Raw genomic sequence first — 16,610 nt, forward strand, 5'->3', positions numbered from 1 at the left:
GAGAGAATGCCGAAATCCTGGCTCACCCTTCGGGGAATTCAGAGGAAATTTTTTTCTTCTATACTTTGAAAAAAAATGGCAAAACTTGGCAAACTAAGCTCCCGTACAAATGTTAACTTTTATCGATCCCTTGTGCTGTGATAAGTATTTTTACGTTTTACCTCATTGACTTGGCGCAAGGACCCTATAAAACATGACCCCTGCTTTCCAGGTGAGCACACGGAGTGGGGGGGGGGGGAGACTCAGTCAGGGCCACGGAGCAGGGAACCGCCGTGGCCAGCCGCGGGGCACCTCCAGAGCCTGTGTGCGGAAACCTCCTGTCTCGGAAAAAGGAATTGTTTCAGAAATCTTGGTCCAGCGTGTGCTCGGAGGCCCTCAGCGTGAGCTTTGCACGTTCGCCAGGGTGATGAAAAGGGGCTCGGGTGATGGGCTGCCCCACTCAGGGTGCACGCTCCTCCGTCGTTCACGCCACCACCACGCTCACCGTGTCATCCTCTGTCAGATGCGTAGGTGGTAGGGATTAGCCACTGTGCCACGTCAGGATCGCCCAACCCCGTCCCCACTCCTGCTCACCCCTGAGGGCCCGGGCCCTGCCTCTGTCTCCCCCCCCCTCCACGGGTCTTCCTGCTCTGCCTGACCCTCCAGCCACAGCCGCTCTGGCCCCCAGGTCCTGGCGCACCCCGTGCTCCCTCCAGCCCCAGACTTCGCTCAGCATAGAGAACTTCTTCACCCTTGAATGCACGGCGTCAGCGTTCGCAGCCCGGACCATGGTAGGCCCCGGTTCTGTGTCCGCAGGACCCCACACTTGGGGGCCGAGCATCTTGAATCACTTGCACAGAGTGCGTCTTCCCAGCCAGACTCGGGTGCCACGAGCGAAGGAATTGTGTCCGTCTGTTCAGCACTGTGTCCATAGAAACAGAACACTTTGAGCCTTTTCAACCTCAGATCGATTTTTTTTTTTAAAGTGACAGGAAGGGAGTGCATTTATTAAAAATACTTAAAAATTAAACCACTGTAAAAGAGAAAATTCAAATGAGCCAAAGGATAAAAATGTCTTGGTTAACACTGCATATGTGATATATACCATTCCATTTTTAGAACATCTGTGCATGTGTGTTCGTATGCGGTGGAGACACGCAAAAGGCACACCTCCTTCCTGCACTTCCTAGTAAGTTGTGGCCTTCTCGGGCCAGCAGCCACGCGTCTGTCCCGTCGCTGGTAACTGTCCCGTTACCTCAGTGCATTTCTGTGCCCGGATTGATTCGGTTCCTCTTTGTTTCAGTGTAAAATAAGGGCTCTCCTGTGACATGAGCTCACATTTACTCTGAACAGTTTCCGTTCCCCTTCTGCTTTTGGAAATAGAACCCTTTGGTCTAGAGAAGAGTATGAGTGTTTCCTCATCCTTTTTGTACCATTTTGATAAATAAAAAACCTGTTTCTCTAGAGTTTTCCGTCCAGGGATTGTTTCACTAAGACAAGTGGCCCCTGAAATATGAATTTCATTGATCACCTTGAATGCTTTTAAACCCCCACCCCAGCCTGCCATGGTGCTGAGCACTGCCCCCTCCTCCCCTCCTGAGAAGCCCCTGGGGGGGGGGTGCGTCCACTTGGCTGCGGGGCCTGTAGCCACTGAAGTCTGACCTGGCCCCGACGGGATACTGGGGGCCACCCTTGCTCCCTGTGGGATGAAGCCCATCTCTGCTCGCTAGCCTTCCAGGGAAGTCATTTAGCCCTTTGCACCCCTTCTGGATTCCCGCTGCCAGGGCCATTTGGGGATAATATTAGATCTTTCTGTAAGTCAGTCAGTGACTTTAATGTAGTGCAGAGTAAATTGAGAAGTCCTTTGTACAATTTTTAGATATTCCTTTTTTTAAACTGAGAGGAACTTTACTGACAACTAATTTGCTGGGATGTGACAGTTGACACCATAGTTGTACTCAGATTATTGAGTCCTGCAGGATTCTCATAGCTTCCAGGTGATAAGCGCACAGTATGAGAACACACAACATGCAGACCACACCTTCCCAGGGCTAGATGCCCTTGAGGATAACTGGCCATTTGTCCAGAGTTTAAAGCTTGTTTTTCATTTTTTCCAATATTCTTTTTAGGCATAATAGAAGTAGTAGAAACCTAGCTCTTCTGCTTCGTATGCTGGTGTAATGAAACTCTGTGACCGTGATCCAGACCGGGACGCGGTCCCCGGTGATCAGCTCCATCTCAGCTGGTCTGGGGGTGGAGGGAGAAGAGGACGTGGCAGCAGCTAGGGATCTGCCTAAACGACCCCATGTTGTCATAGGACCAGTTACCCCAGCAGGACAAGGGTATCTTTCCTGTTAGGTCTGCCTGTCAGCTAAGTCCATTAAGGATCTTCCTTTCAAGTTAACAACTATTTCCTCTCAGCCAGGGACTGAAAGGAGTGCACGCTGCAAATGCTGTCATTTACTTTTAAGTATTTCCCTGTGAAATAGAACTCCAAATTATGCAGTACTTTTCAGCCCTTTTTTTAGGCTGGAAGTATTTGGAGCCCAAGCAGTACAGATAGATGCCTCTGACAGGGGAGTCCGAGGTACCAGCCGTCCCCACGAGGACTGGGCTGCAGACGGCGGTGGGAAAGCCCAGGCCAAGCTTGGCTGCTGAGCCGCAGGGCTCCCGATGGCCCCGATGTTCCATGGCGTAGCTGCGGAATCTCAGAATCGTTTTGGACAATGGGATGTACTTATCCCATGGTGATTTTTTCTTTTAAGATCCAAATCCTAGGGCAAAATCGAAAAGCCTCAGGTAGCCGTCTCCAAATAAGAGCAAAGTAAACGTCAAAGTTGTTAATGCCCAGGGGATCAGATTTTATTAATCTGAACCAGGAGGAAAGGGGCACGACACCTTTCTGTGCAGGAGTATTGCACTGAATCAAGGTCAGAAGGGGCATCTCAGAATGTTTGAGAAAGAGGCTCTGCCCTTGCATTCCTCCAAAGAGACCCCGGGGCCAGGTGCTTGACCATCCTTAGCTGTTTTGCTGCCACTGCCGAGAGGTGGGGCTTCTGGAGGAAAGACATGCTTCAGCCCTAGAATAAGGAAGCAGAAGGTCTGCTTAGCCATACATTTAAAACAACAAAACCAAAAGCAGCTTTCAGATATCTTTTCTCCGGCAGTTTTATCACGGTAATAGTTGACAGAACTGTATCTTTAAAGTGTACAACCCGATGATTTGCTATGCACAGACGCTGGGAAATGAACGTATCCACCGCCTCACACTGTGTGTGTGTGTGGGGGGGTGAGAGCACTTGAGCACTTTGATGCCCAGGTCTTCAGGGAGATTATCCTCATCTGCAAATAAGATCATTTTCAAGCAGGGATCAGCCGTAGTGAAAGCTTAAAAACCTGAAAAAACTTTGGTCAGTATCACTGCTGTATCCTCCTAACACAGTTTTCGGGAAAACGGTTTTCGTTTCTTTTTTTTTAAGGAATTCATAAAGAAAGTGTTTGTTTTGTGCTCTTCTATAAAAAAATGATGCCACAGTGAACCCGGATTCTTAGCACTGGACCTGCAAACTGGAAGGTACTAATCGGAGGTGTGCGTCTGAGGGTGGGGGGTTCTTTCTCCTGCACAGGCGCACACTGCTGGGCTCCCGGATCCACACGCACCACCCCCCCCCGCCTCCCGACTTGTAAACATCTGTCTGTTGCTTTTAAAGCAGCATTCCCGCGATGGGGTTGGGGGACGGTGGTGCAGGGGATCAGCCTAAAGGATGTTGAGGTTGTCTGCAGATGTGTGGGAGCTGTCGGTGCTTCTCCAAGCAGAGGTGGCCTCCGGGGGCTGGTGGCAGCATCCCCGGCACACCTGGGGTGCGTTTGCATTCCGTCGGCCAGGAAGCCACGACCACAGGGGCAGAGGCCGAGGAGCACATCTGCTTTGCCCCATGCTCTCGGGAGGGGTGGGCACCCTGCAGAGAGTAGACAGGAGATGGTCCTGTGCCATCACAATCCCCCGCCCCTTGTCTGTTGTCTGTGTAGTCTGAGTCCCAATAAGGATTGTGTGTCAGCAGATTTGGGAGAACACCTGCCGGCTGTGTCTGTCTGGCACACAGCAGGGACTCAGCAAATGCGAGTTCCCTTCTGTCCGTGACCTAGCAGGCAGTTCAGGGGTTACCTGATGGGGTAGGTGATGCTGCGTAAGGAAGTCAACTCAGAAATGAGCCTTACCCGGGATCTTGTGGAGGACTGGCGCACAGCCGGGTTAGAACTCTGGTCCTCTGCACCTTGCCTGTGCTTTTCACCCCTATCACTGTTTTGGGTGTGAAAACTGCCCAAAGTAGTCACTGTTACTAGAAACTGCTTATCAGACACACCCAGAATTCTACCTGTGACAGTTCAGTGTTGATGACTGTCACTAAGAACACAGACACTGAAGCGTAACCCCCAGGCAACTCTGGCAGATACAATGTAAAAACACCTTCACAATTAGTCTTCTGTTAGAGTTCCTGCCTCCTGATCCCAAGAAACCATCACCACCTCCCCCAGACAGCAGCTCAGCCGCTCTGCCTGGGAAAGGTGACTTTGTCGCATTTGAGCACTTCATTGTAGCACCTTAAAAAGTACATTTGCTATCAAAATCTCCACGAACATTCACTTTTCCAAGTTAGTCTTACCAAAAGTGTTCTTAAAATGAATTCTGATTTTCTAAAATGGCAAGATACTTTATTTTTAAAATCTCGTTATTTTAACACTGCATTGTTAGGTGTGATTTTTGACATCCCAGCAAGGCAAAGCTGTAAGCTCACCAGCTGCCATTAACTTATGGTGCATTTTGTCAGATCTTATTTTGCGCAGTATATGTGAGCTTAATATAGATCCTATAGCCCTGGAAGCTGTTATTTTTCAGAATTGCAAAATTATATTGTCTGAGCTTGTGGTGCAAATATCAGTATAGAGATTTCAAATAAGTGAGTTTTGGAGTCTCAGTATTATTACCTGGGGTGGTTTAGCTCAGTTCGTAGAGGGCCGGACCCGGAATACCAGGGTCATGGGTATGATTCCGTCCACTTCCTCAGGCCACGTACCTTTTACGTCGTCCTTCTTGTAGACCATGGGGACAGCGTGACCAGGCTGAAGGCAGCACGGCTGCTGGGAAACCGAAGTGGGGGCTGCTCACTGTACTGATAGGTAGAGCAGTTCTCACATGGGTCCCACGGTGGCCTCACTTGGGAAGCTTTTACAAAATCACCATAGCGTGGGCCCCACAGCTTCTGAGTGAGTCGGTCTAGCCATGGGTATTTTTTTTTTTAAAGCTCCCGAAACAGCTTAATGTGTGGCCAGGGTTGAGATCCCCTGGAAAGGAGGAGCACAGAGTGTGGGGTGGTCTGGCCGTCTTCCCTAGTGCTTCTTTATGAGCTCACGCCCCAGAAGAGAGAAGAGCCGCCTTTTGGCTGCACTGTTCTGTTTGGCTTTTACTGTATATCTTTAGGCTTTTAGGGCCTGGCTGAATGGTGCTGGAATTCCTTCAGTAATGAATCATAAGATTTGGTTGTTTTAAACCCAAAGTGAGACATTTTGATAAATCAAGATGCATTTCGAATGGTGCCTTAAGATCCACATCTGTTTTCTTATTTTTTGCAAGTTTACCCGGAGTGAATGTCTTCTGACAGATGTTACCGAAATACGCTTGCCTTCACCGTTAATGAACAAAACTGTGGATAATGCATATATCAAAGGAGAATTGTTAGTACTTACATATACTTTGAACTGTTTGGAGAAGTAAATTATTTTGTATTATATATGTCTGTGTGTCTGGTTGGAAGCTTAGTACCTATTACTTAGTTGATCTAACTTTTGCACCAAGATTTATGTGACAACAAGAGAGAAACAATGATACATCAAGAGCTCCCCAGCCTGGGAGTTCTGGTCACAGATATCTGGCTGGGAGGGGATGCTCACTTTCACTCCCCTGAGTGGGCTCTATATTACGGTGCTCATTCCCTCCTGTCCTTTCTGGCTCATTCTGTGGTTCTCCCTTGGAACACGTGTGCTTTCCAGGACCCTCTGAATTGAAAGATTAGCCAGAAGATCGATGTGGAGGGTGGAGCAGAGGGGAGACAGGAAGGGAGGGCAAGAGTGTCCTGTTTGCGTACTGAGCCATGTTCATGTGTCAGGTGTCTGCCTTTACAGCAAGTATTCATCAGGCCCCTGTGGTCCATCCACATGCTTGTGTGAGTTGTTCACACTCTGAAACGTCCCCAAGAATATGAATGAAGCATTACAAGATGGTTCTGCCAAGTTCAGCTTTTTATCCCAGCCAGAGTGCTAGAGATCAGGCCTGACGGCACTTCAGCTGAAGGAGAGAGAGTTGTAGCCAAGAGACAGAGTTGCCAAAGATGGATGGCCGTTAGTCATCTGTACTGGGGCCATGCTGCTTTGTCTCTTGGAACATCGGCAGTGAGGCGGAGGTGAGCGGGGTGCCGGCTGGGACCCCGGCCAGAGCTGGGACCCTGGGGCAGTGACGGGGAAAAGCCCCTGCCCGGACAGGCTTACACGGTGGTAGGTGGTAAGATGGGCTGGAACTTGGAACGGGGTGGGATGGAAGGAGAAAGATAGTGGAAAGACACTGAGTGTAATCTGATGACACTCCAGGACTGTGGAAGCACGCGGGAGGAGACATATTCGAGACTTCAAACCACCAGCCTCAGGCAGGACCATACAAACGGCTCCCCTTGAGAAGGCTTTTTTCAATACTGTGCTTAAATCCAAGTAGGAACTTGCACTAACGGCTGGCAGTCCCCCCAGACTGACAGCCACTCCTCTGGTCCCTCAGTCTGGATGATTCCATTCCCACTATTATCGGGAAGGTTCCCACGAAGCCAGTTCATCCCTCTTCTCCGGGTTTTGTTGTATCACCTGCTCCCCTCTGGGCCCTCCTGGGCTGGGGCAGGTAGGTGGTCTCTGCTCCCCGCAGGGTAGGCGACATCCCTCCCCTTCACATCCATTCCCAGCAAGTGCAACATCTCTAATCTTTTCACTCGTATTCTGCTACTTGGCGCCAGACTGCAGAGCTCATGGTTGGATTTGAGGGCAGAGCTGCAAGCCCCTTGTGGCCAAGCCATCCTAAAATCCTTGGGGTGCCACACCATGGAGGCCCCCAGGGCTGTTCTTAGGGGAGGCTCGTCCGTGTACTCTTAGAAAGCTGCAAGGTTGGCTTTAGAGCTCCCACAACTCTATTCCTAGCCCTGTGCCTTGTTTTCTAGTTACAGTACGAAAGAACCATCTGTCAGACAGCTATTAGGACAACAAAAAAGCATCATGTGTAAACACTGAGCTCATATCTTTACTACCATTATCTTAAGTAATAGCCAGACTCGTCTGAGATGAATGAGACCATTTGCCCTAGATTTTCACCCTGTGAGATTGCCTAGAAAGTGTGGGGCAAAGATCAACGCTGTCTGTGTCCTTGCTGGGAAGCTGGTAATAATGGAGCGTGTCCTGTACGTTATTCCCCCCGTCTCCCCATCTCTCAGAGTGCGGAACAGATCGCTGCGCTGTGTAGGAGTTTCAGCGACACGCAGAGCGACGGCATGGAAGGGCCGAGGGGGACTCGGGACCCACCTCTGCGGCCTCTGGCTCGCCACCTCTCCGATGCAGATCGCCTCCGGAAAGTCATCCAGGAGCTGATGGACACGGAGAAGTCCTATGTGAAGGTGCTGCATGTTCTTTCCTGCTCGGTCTCCCGGGGGTGGCTAGCTGTCTGTCGGCAGGGTCCCCAGGTCACATCTGCCCGGACCCCCAGCACTTGTGATGGAGCCGCCTGCTCCTGGAGGCAGCCGACTGCTGCCCGAGAGGCTGGGTGAGAGGGCTGACGAGCTGCGAGCACTGGGAAGAATTAGATTCTCGGCTCATTCGTTACCGAGGTAGCTTTCGCTATGGAAACAGCTGTTCTGGTTTGTCATGTGCAGTCTGTGGGAACGGAGTCTGTCCTGGTTTAGTCGGAGAGGGCTGGAGGACTTCAGGGGATGAGGAACTAGGGAATGACCTGCTCACAAGCGGCTGTTGGTGCGGCCCTCAGCCCTGCCTGGTGGCGGTCGCCGTGCGGGACAGGTCCCACGATGGAGCAGCAGGTCATCACAGGGCTGCTCCCACCCTGGCACAGAGGGGTAGATGCCGAGAATCTTCAGTACCAAAGAATTCATTTATTTTTCTGAGGACCCCAGTCAGTAGTTTGAGAAACATTTTCTGAAGGACGCAGGAGCCTGGGAAGACAGGGTTCTTTTGCTTTCAGTATTTGCTGGAAGCAGCGTGGCACAGGGCCGTGGCTGAGAGGCCCACCAGGCTTTGTCTCAGGGTGGCTGCACGGCCTTGGGTGGTCCCCTCCAGCTCCCTCTCAGACGGGCGTGCCCTTGTTCCAGCGTGTGCGCTCACACACACACACGCATGTGCACACGCAGCTGTCACCTCCTTTCTCCACAAGATAAATCTGAGCTTCCCCTTTCCTTAATGTTACTGTCATTTATCTGGACTTTATGGAAGGCCCACTCACAGGGAGCCCAGGAGAACGACCCAAAGCTCCTCCTTTCGGTCCCAGAAAGAAAAGCTATAGAGTTGACAGTCTGCTTTCCTATCGCATCGCGTCTTGTCCAGCAGCTCATGTGGGGAGATGACGTGAACACCGGGAGCTCACACTAGGTTTCTGGGTCGTCCTGTGATCACGATGGCCTTTCCGAAGCAGCTGTGTGCGGTTTGAGGCTTCAGAGACCCTCTGACCTCTCGAGGGAGGGTGGTCACCAGCTCTCACCCGCAGAGTCGGGGGCGGAATCAGAGTTTCTCCTGTCGGTGTGGTCCTACTTTACCTTGGGCCCCGGCGCCCCGGGAGGGCTGCCGCACCGAGATGCCGGCTGAGTGCTGCGATGGGTGTTCCGGGTGAGCGAGACAGAAAGGACCTTCTCTCTGCAAGAAACCTGCACTTTGTTTTCTTAGGGCTGCAGCTGCCTGGCGCCGCGGCTCGGCGGCCACCTGCTCGTGCTGCGTAAGTGCTCTGAGCAGCCCCGGGCGGCACGAGGAAGGAGGGCGGCCCGTTCCTGTCTCTGACCAAATAACACACCGGGTGCCTCGTGATTCCCACACACACCATTTCTATTTTGTCATTTCTTTTTGTGGCTGACATGTAACACGGGATTTTACTTCTCGTTCATCTAACCTTGATCCCTGCATGCAACTTGGAATTTTCGGCATTGGTGTGTTCGCTGAGATCTGGTTCAGTAACTTCTCACATCTCCCTGCTCTGAAGCAGTCGCCGTGGAGGATGGTGAGGGAGGGAAGGCCAGGGAGCTTTTCGTTGTGACCTAGGAAAAGGCATCACAGGCCTGGCCACTTGCTCCCAGGAGCTGTGCCGTAAGGTTCTGGAGGCTTTGGGCTCTTCCAAAGCTCTTCAGCTCTATATTCTCCATTGTAAAAGGAGGGAGCAAAGTAGTGGACTTTGTAATCCATTACTTCTATTTTCATACTCAAAATTCTTCAGAAGAAATGAAACATGAAAAAAAACCTTTCATATTACAAAATTATATCCTGGTCTTGGCTTCAAATTATTAAACAAACGCTTTATGTAAAGAGTTTTATAAACACTGTCCACTCCCATCACTCTGTACTGCTGGAGTCCAGTTTACTAGAGACTCAGATATGGCCTAGATTATGAACATTATGACTGCATTTAATCTTTGGAAATTTTTTCTTGCATTCAAATATGGGAGTTTGAAATTGTGCTAATGTGTCAACCCCGACGTTGAAGAGCTTCCCAGATCTTGTCCTGTCCCTCTCAGCTCCACGGTGGGGCTGTCGCCATGCTCCCTGATGCCGAGGAGGAAGTGAGGTGAGCTGGCCGGTGCGGTCACGCCCGACAGAGGTGGCTCGCCAGGACTCACCTCCTCGGCGGGGAGATGGATGCCCCTGCTGCTCGGCCCCGGAAAGAGCCTGGCTCTGCCAGCACCAGGCTGTCTAACCAGGCAGAATAGGGGACCCAGCTGCTGAGTGCAATGTGCTGTTAGCCTCTGTGAGTTAGGTCAGAAGTAATAGTAACCACTTTTAGGGTCATGAATTTCAACAAGACTTGAAATCCATCATTGCCGGTGGGAGTCTGCAGCTGTGGTCGGGGTTGCAGGAAACTGCTGGGTGTTTTGGAGACACCGAGTGATAAAGATTCCCTTCTTCTGTCTTTCAGGATCTGAGCTGCCTCTTTGAATTATACTTGGAGCCACTTCAAAATGAGACCTTTCTCACTCAAGATGAGGTAATCAGTCCCTTCCCCCTGTTCACTGACACACAGGTTAGTCTGTTTGCCCAACAGTAGACCTCCCCAGAGGTTATAACTGCTGATCCCCAAAGAACATCGAGGACCAAAGGGTCATCAGAGGGACCCAGGTGTGGCCTTCTCCAAAGCTGTTTATGTGGCCTCTGCCACGTGAGGCTCAGTGGCAGGAGTTTACCCATGTAGGACAGTGTCCTTTTTGTAGAAGGTGTGGCCAAAAGTTACTCTTTAGTTCATGACTTGTTATTGTTAAATCTCAGTAATTAGTTCTTTCCTACTGACTTCCATTTTTCACCAGTTTGAATCCTGAAAATGTTACATCCATTTTTAAAGTTATTTTAGAATTACCGGAACCAGAGCTGTAAAAACTCTGTGTGTAAACTAGGTCACGGAGTGAATGTGCTGCCTTCTTTAAAGGATTTACTGCTCTCTCCTTCTTGGTGAACAACTTGGGATTTGTCTGTGTCTCTGGGTGTTAGAGTGGCCTCTGGGTCTTCACTGCTGATACCCTCTTTCCGATCCCGGCCTTCATATAGATGGAGTCACTTTTTGGAAGTTTGCCAGAGATGCTTGAGTTTCAAAAGGTGTTTCTGGAAACTCTGGAGGATGGGATTTCAGCATCCTCGGACTTTAACATCCTTGAGACTCCCTCACAGTTCAGAGTAAGTATTTTGGACTTCGGTTTAAAGCAAAAATGAGTGGGTATAGTGCAGAACTCTCCTTTGAAAAAGAAATTGCTGTCCCTTGCCCATTGACAAGGTAAATTTAGTGCTTTCATTGCCCTGTTTTTCCGCTGGTAGGTGGTAAGAGCGGCCACATTTTTATCTCGAGTGGTTCTGGTAATCAGAAGTCTGGGTGGCACAACTTACGTAGAGTCTGCCCGGTGACTGACCATGTCCACCCTGCTTTCTGCTCAGATCTGCTGAAGGATATGTAGGGAGTTCTTGCTTCCGAAGCAGGAGCACCTGCCCTGCATCTGATCTCACATCTTCACAGTCATGTCATGCTGGGATGAAAAGCATAGGTCAGCAGTTCTTCGATGGAGCCCTGTGTCCAGTGTGAGCATCAGTGACTGGTGTGGAGCCCCTCCAGGGAAGGAAAGGCGCAAGATGGTAGAAGGGGGGGACAGGGCAGGATACAGACAAAAGCATCTGTCCCGAGTAATGCAGAGGTGGCTTGATTGATTATCCTCCCAGATCATTCATATCCACTTTGTCAAATGTATTTTTGTAGAACTTTCTTTCTTGTCCTTTGATTGCCCGTGGTCAGTAGGCTCTGCTGCCAGGCTTTCAATCAAACTGCAGATCTGCTAAGGGAATGCCAGGCTGTTCTCTGTCCGCTGTGAAAATGGGGCATCCTGGGTTTCTTTCATTTGGTGATTTCTCTGAGGCATTAGCGGTCTGGTATCTGAAAGACAGGGAGGGGCTCTGGATGCACCAAAGTGGCCCGATGCCACGCTAGAGCCACAGACACTGATTCAACCATGTCCAATGTGACTTTTCTCTCCCCTTCTAGAAGTTGCTGTTTTCCCTTGGAGGCTCTTTCCTTTATTACGCGGACCATTTTAAACTCTACAGTGGATTCTGTGCTAATCATATTAAAGTACAGAAGGTTCTAGAGCGAGGTAAGTTGCTCATACCTTTATAGCTGTGCTTTTTTTTTTTTTTTAGTTAATAGTAAATTTGCATTTAATAAGTAGGGATAAGTGCAGTTTTAATGCTCATGCTCTGTTCCTGACCTTTACATTGACAGACATTAAAGGAAAAATTCTTAGTGTATTTCAATTTACTGGTAAGAGTGAACATGTGTCCTAAGAGCAGAGATGTTTCTCTGCCATATGTCACTCTGCTGTTAAATTACCTCTGGATTCTTTTTTTTTTTTTTTTTTTTTTGTCCAAATTCCTTGATCTAAAAACTGGGAACCCTGAGCCGCTGGATGGGGACAGTAAAGAATGTATGCGGTTTTCTTCCTTTCTCGTTAAGCTGCTTAGGCCCGAGGAACCACAGCAGTGTGTTAACTAAAGTTCAAGCCTTTCTGATGGAACCAGGCAAACACTGACAGTTAACAGCCCACATCCTGTCCCTGAAGTACCTTTCATCTCTCCACATTTCCATCATCTTCTTTTATTGGCTTTAACTGAAGCCTGCCAGTTTTTTGAAGCCCAGGTAGACCCGCCGGGTCGCCCTCCCCCCTCTTCCCTTTGGCTCGCACACCCGACACGGCGCTGGGGCCGCCCCGCAGCAGGTGGACTGGAGGCCCGGGGCGTCACGGGCCGGTCAGCCGTGTACTGGAGGATGTGATGACAGCCGTGACCCTGGGCAGCTGCACGCGTGTTGTAGGGCGCTTTGGGCCGCCGTGCCCATCACGTGCACCGTGGTTCGGTCTGTTCGTGTCGCGCCCCGGCGCGGACGGCTGCTGCAGCTGCAGCCGGTCTGTCCCTGGAGGCTGCGCTCTGGGCCGCACGCCGGAGGTTAACATTCTCCAGTCTGTCTGTCTCAGAAGCGTTTCTGTCCCGTCCTTCGGGATTCGCATTTCTGGTGGCCGGGAGAAGAGGCGGGAAGGTCAGGAGGCCGGCGCAGGACGGAAGGTCGCGAGCGGCAGGGACGCGGTCCGCACGCAGCGCTGCAGACGGGCGGCTCCGACCCTGGCAGGCGTCTGCGGGAAATCCGTGCGGTCCTTACGTTCAGCCGAGCCGTCTCCAGAGAGGGTTACCGGGCGCCTGTGTCCTCTCGTTCTGTCAGGGGAGCCGGGCGACAAGACCCGAAGCTGCCGAAGCCTCCGCTGCTCTAATGTCATACGTTTCTGGGGTAAAAATGACTCCCCCCGCACTCGAATGCCTTCGGAATTACACCTGGCCTCACGCAGCTCCCTCAAAGCCGGGGAACCGTCTCCTCGGGGACAGTGGCCAGTGTCTGGGGAGAGGTCTGTATTTGAACTCTTTTAGTTGCATCAACGGGTGGCAGCAGCCGAGGTGAACTCCAGGTGGCCTCCTCTGTCTGTCATGATACGCTTCTCGGTGGCGTTGGACAGGACCTGAAGGTTGCCCACAGTGACCTCTCTCAGAACCGGCAGCAGTCTCCCGCAGTATCACGAAAGGCGTGGAAGGTTCCTCCGACACTCTGTTAGCCGGTTCCGCGCATGCGGCTCTGCATCGGCTTAAAGCCGATCTTCACAGCATTCTAGGAGCACGGGCTCAGGGTTAAGCAGTGGAGTCCTGAAGTGCTTCAGGTGAAGAAGCCCCAGCCAAAATCTGTGTCCTGTACTTGTGTAAACAGAGATCGGACTCCCGTCAGCGTTTCCTCCAGGAACACCTGCTGCTGACAGTAAAATGAAAGCACGCAGTGCTTTGCTCAGTTCTGAAGGATCATCTCCCCGTCCACTTTGCTGGTCACATTCAAAATGGTACCATGTCTCCTAGAAGTTGTAGATTTTTGCCTTTGTGACAAAACCCCAAATAAGGGTGTCATTTCATTCAAACTGGCTGAATTCCACACAGATGGTCAACCAGTAGCAGCAGGTGGAATCCAAAGCAGTAACTGGTACATCTGTTGGCACTCTCAAAACTGAATGGGGTTGGGTTCCCATGTGTCCCCTTCACAGTGTCACACACTGGACACAGGTAGCTTTCCCTGCCCGTGGCATCTGGGGGAATAGACGGCTCAGAGGTGTGGAGGTGAAGGCTGCAGTGCTTCTCAATTTATTTTAAAAGAAAAGATAGCCCCTAGTGTATAGAATAACAATCTGTGCGAGGATGGGGCGGGGGGGGGGTAAGCTGATCTGATTCTTTTGAAGGTAGGTGTATGGTCTGGATAATACTGTTTTGTGGCTTTATGAATTGGTTGAAATGCACTTTTTAGGTACCTGTAACAATCTCTCATGGGTTTGCATGTGAATATGCCTTTAAAGTCAGACATTCCTGCATTTCAGCTTGGTGTTCCTCTTTGGTGTACAGACTGTACTGTTTAGACAGCCTCCTAAGCCCGCCCTTCATGGATTTGCCCCCGAGCTGTGACAGCTGGGTACCTGACCCACTGAAGCATTTGGATTTTTATAAAGAATGGCATTAGGAGGACTATAGAAGTGGATGATCTCGGATTCCATTAAAAATTAAGTGAAGTAGGGTTTAATTTATCCTGCTGTGCTCTTCTAAGGGTCTTTTATCCTCCTGCTTGTAGCTAAAACTGATAAAGCCTTCAAGGCGTTTCTGGATGCTCGGAATCCGACCAAGCAGCATTCCTCCACCCTGGAGTCCTACCTCATCAAGCCGGTTCAGAGGGTGCTCAAGTACCCCCTGCTGCTCAAGGAGCTCGTGTCGCTGACAGACCGCGAGAGCGAGGAGCACTACCACCTGACAGGTAGGAGAGCTGGCTGCGGGTGGGCTGTGACCGCTGCCCTGCTAAGCCTCTGAGGCCTCTGCTTCTCCTCCCACTTCCTCACGTTCTCAGACACGTCTCAGTACTGGTTACTAAGCTTAGATGTAATTTTAGTCTGTGAAAATAGCTAGGTATAGGGCCGTCCCTTTAGATGGGCAGGATACTGGGGCGAAATTATGTCATCGGAGGAACCCCAAGCCCCTCTGGTGGGACGATTCCGTTTTCACTTTTCAAGGAACATATTTGAGCTCAGAGAGATGAAATCCATCACTTTGGGTGTCTTGGTTAGTAAAGCAGTGCTGCCAGAACCGGAAACGGGGCCTGTTTTCCTGCCACCTCATGAGGTTCTGTGCTGCCTGCGGCCGGTGCTGCCGACCAGTCCGTTGGGTAAGGCTCCACCTTGTGGCGATTTCAGAGCAGAGCCCGCGCCACAGCCCAGCTCCCAGCCATACGTTCTGCTTTATAATCCACGCTCTTGTGTCTTCTTTTGTAACCTCAGAAATTACGGGCCGAAGATAGAATTTGTCAGATACACCAAGCCCCTCAGTTCGCTAGGAAGTAGAGTATCCCTTAAAGGGGTGCTGTGTTTGAATCAGAGAAAGAGTGATTTGTTCTCTGCATGTGAAAGCTGGGTGGTCTCCCGGTAATAAAATACCTGCGTAGAGTAACACATTTATTCATAAGTATTAGTAGTGCTGAATAATACACACTAAAAAGAGTGTCGAGCTGGCTCTTCTGTGACAGGCGTACTTTCGTATCATAAGTAACAAAAAATTTTTTACGTGGAAGTTAAATTCTACAAGTAAATGATACAAATTATAATTACTATTCAAATAATGTGTGAAAAGGTCCTTTCTCATCAAGATGATGTTTAAATGGGTATGTTAAAAATTGCCTTCAACATAATGTAATAAAAAAACATTAAAAAAAAAAAGAAATGAAATCTAAAAAAAAAAATTGCCTTCTAAAGTTCCCTCCAAACTGAATTAAAATACTGAATCAGGAGAACAAAATATGAAAAATACTAAATTTATAGGTGACCTGAAATTTTGCTTTTTGACTTTGACAAAATCATTTTGTCCCTCACACGCCCAAGTTGAAACTCATAAAGAAGCACCGTGTATAAATGCAGGCAGTTGCTCTGGTCATTGGGGACATTTACAGAGACATCAGTAAGTTCTTGCTAACAAACTGCTGTAGTTCACAATTCCAGTCATTGGCCCGGGAGGAGAAGCAGACTTTAAGGGCAGGTATCTGATAGCCAGTCAGTCTTGGGTTTCAGTTTTGGCTCTAATCCCTACTTTTCTCTCTTTATGTCTGGCAAAATACTTAATCCGTCTGCACCTCAGTTTCCTCCTCTGTGAACTGGGATTGATTACAGCTCCTACAGCCACTGAGTGGGGTTGAAATGGGATGGTTAAAAAAAACCACCCGTTATAGTACCTGCCAAATAGAAGGCGCTCGATCAGTGTTAGCTGTTATTATTAGTGATACTTTTTAGCTGTGTTTTGCCTCATTTCAAAGAGAACTGGAGGTGCGAGATCATTCCACCGTTCTTCATTATAATGACTGGATTACAGTGGGCTGTGTGAGCCACACCAAGTAATGCTTCTGTTAGTAAGAACTGGTCTTGAATCCTGGCTGGAATCTTGAGCATCTTCATTACTGCTGTTGGTAGGACTTAAACAAAATTTATCAAACAATGATTTCATATTTTTCAGAAGCACTAAAGGCAATGGAAAAAGTGGCAAGTCACATCAATGAGATGCAGAAGATCTACGAGGATTATGGGACCGTGTTTGACCAGCTAGTGGCAGAGCAGAGTGGAACAGAGAAGGAGGTCAGTGGGACTTCTAGATTCTGAGAGGCTTAATGTGTTTGTTCACTGCATCTACAGGTGATCTCCAAACTGGGCCCCCCTGTTTGCACTCTCCTAGAGAACAGGACTAAAACTGTT

General features: G+C 49.7%; 1 protein-coding gene across 2 annotated transcripts in view; it reads left to right on the forward strand.

Moving 5' to 3' along the window:
* Positions 1 to 16,610, forward strand: part of TIAM2 (TIAM Rac1 associated GEF 2) — a 107,386-nt gene that overhangs the window by 84,327 nt on the left and 6,449 nt on the right. For both annotated transcript variants that reach the window (XM_040627995.1, XM_040627994.1), the window contains 6 exons: positions 7,503 to 7,682; positions 10,193 to 10,261; positions 10,816 to 10,941; positions 11,795 to 11,903; positions 14,456 to 14,635; positions 16,375 to 16,493. In XM_040627995.1, coding sequence (XP_040483929.1) covers positions 7,503 to 7,682; positions 10,193 to 10,261; positions 10,816 to 10,941; positions 11,795 to 11,903; positions 14,456 to 14,635; positions 16,375 to 16,493 — 783 coding nt within the window. The remainder of the gene's footprint in view (positions 1 to 7,502; positions 7,683 to 10,192; positions 10,262 to 10,815; positions 10,942 to 11,794; positions 11,904 to 14,455; positions 14,636 to 16,374; positions 16,494 to 16,610) is intronic.

This window comes from Ursus maritimus, unplaced genomic scaffold, assembly GCF_017311325.1.
Source record: "Ursus maritimus isolate PB19 unplaced genomic scaffold, ASM1731132v1 scaffold_13, whole genome shotgun sequence".
Lineage (NCBI taxonomy): Eukaryota > Metazoa > Chordata > Mammalia > Carnivora > Ursidae > Ursus > Ursus maritimus.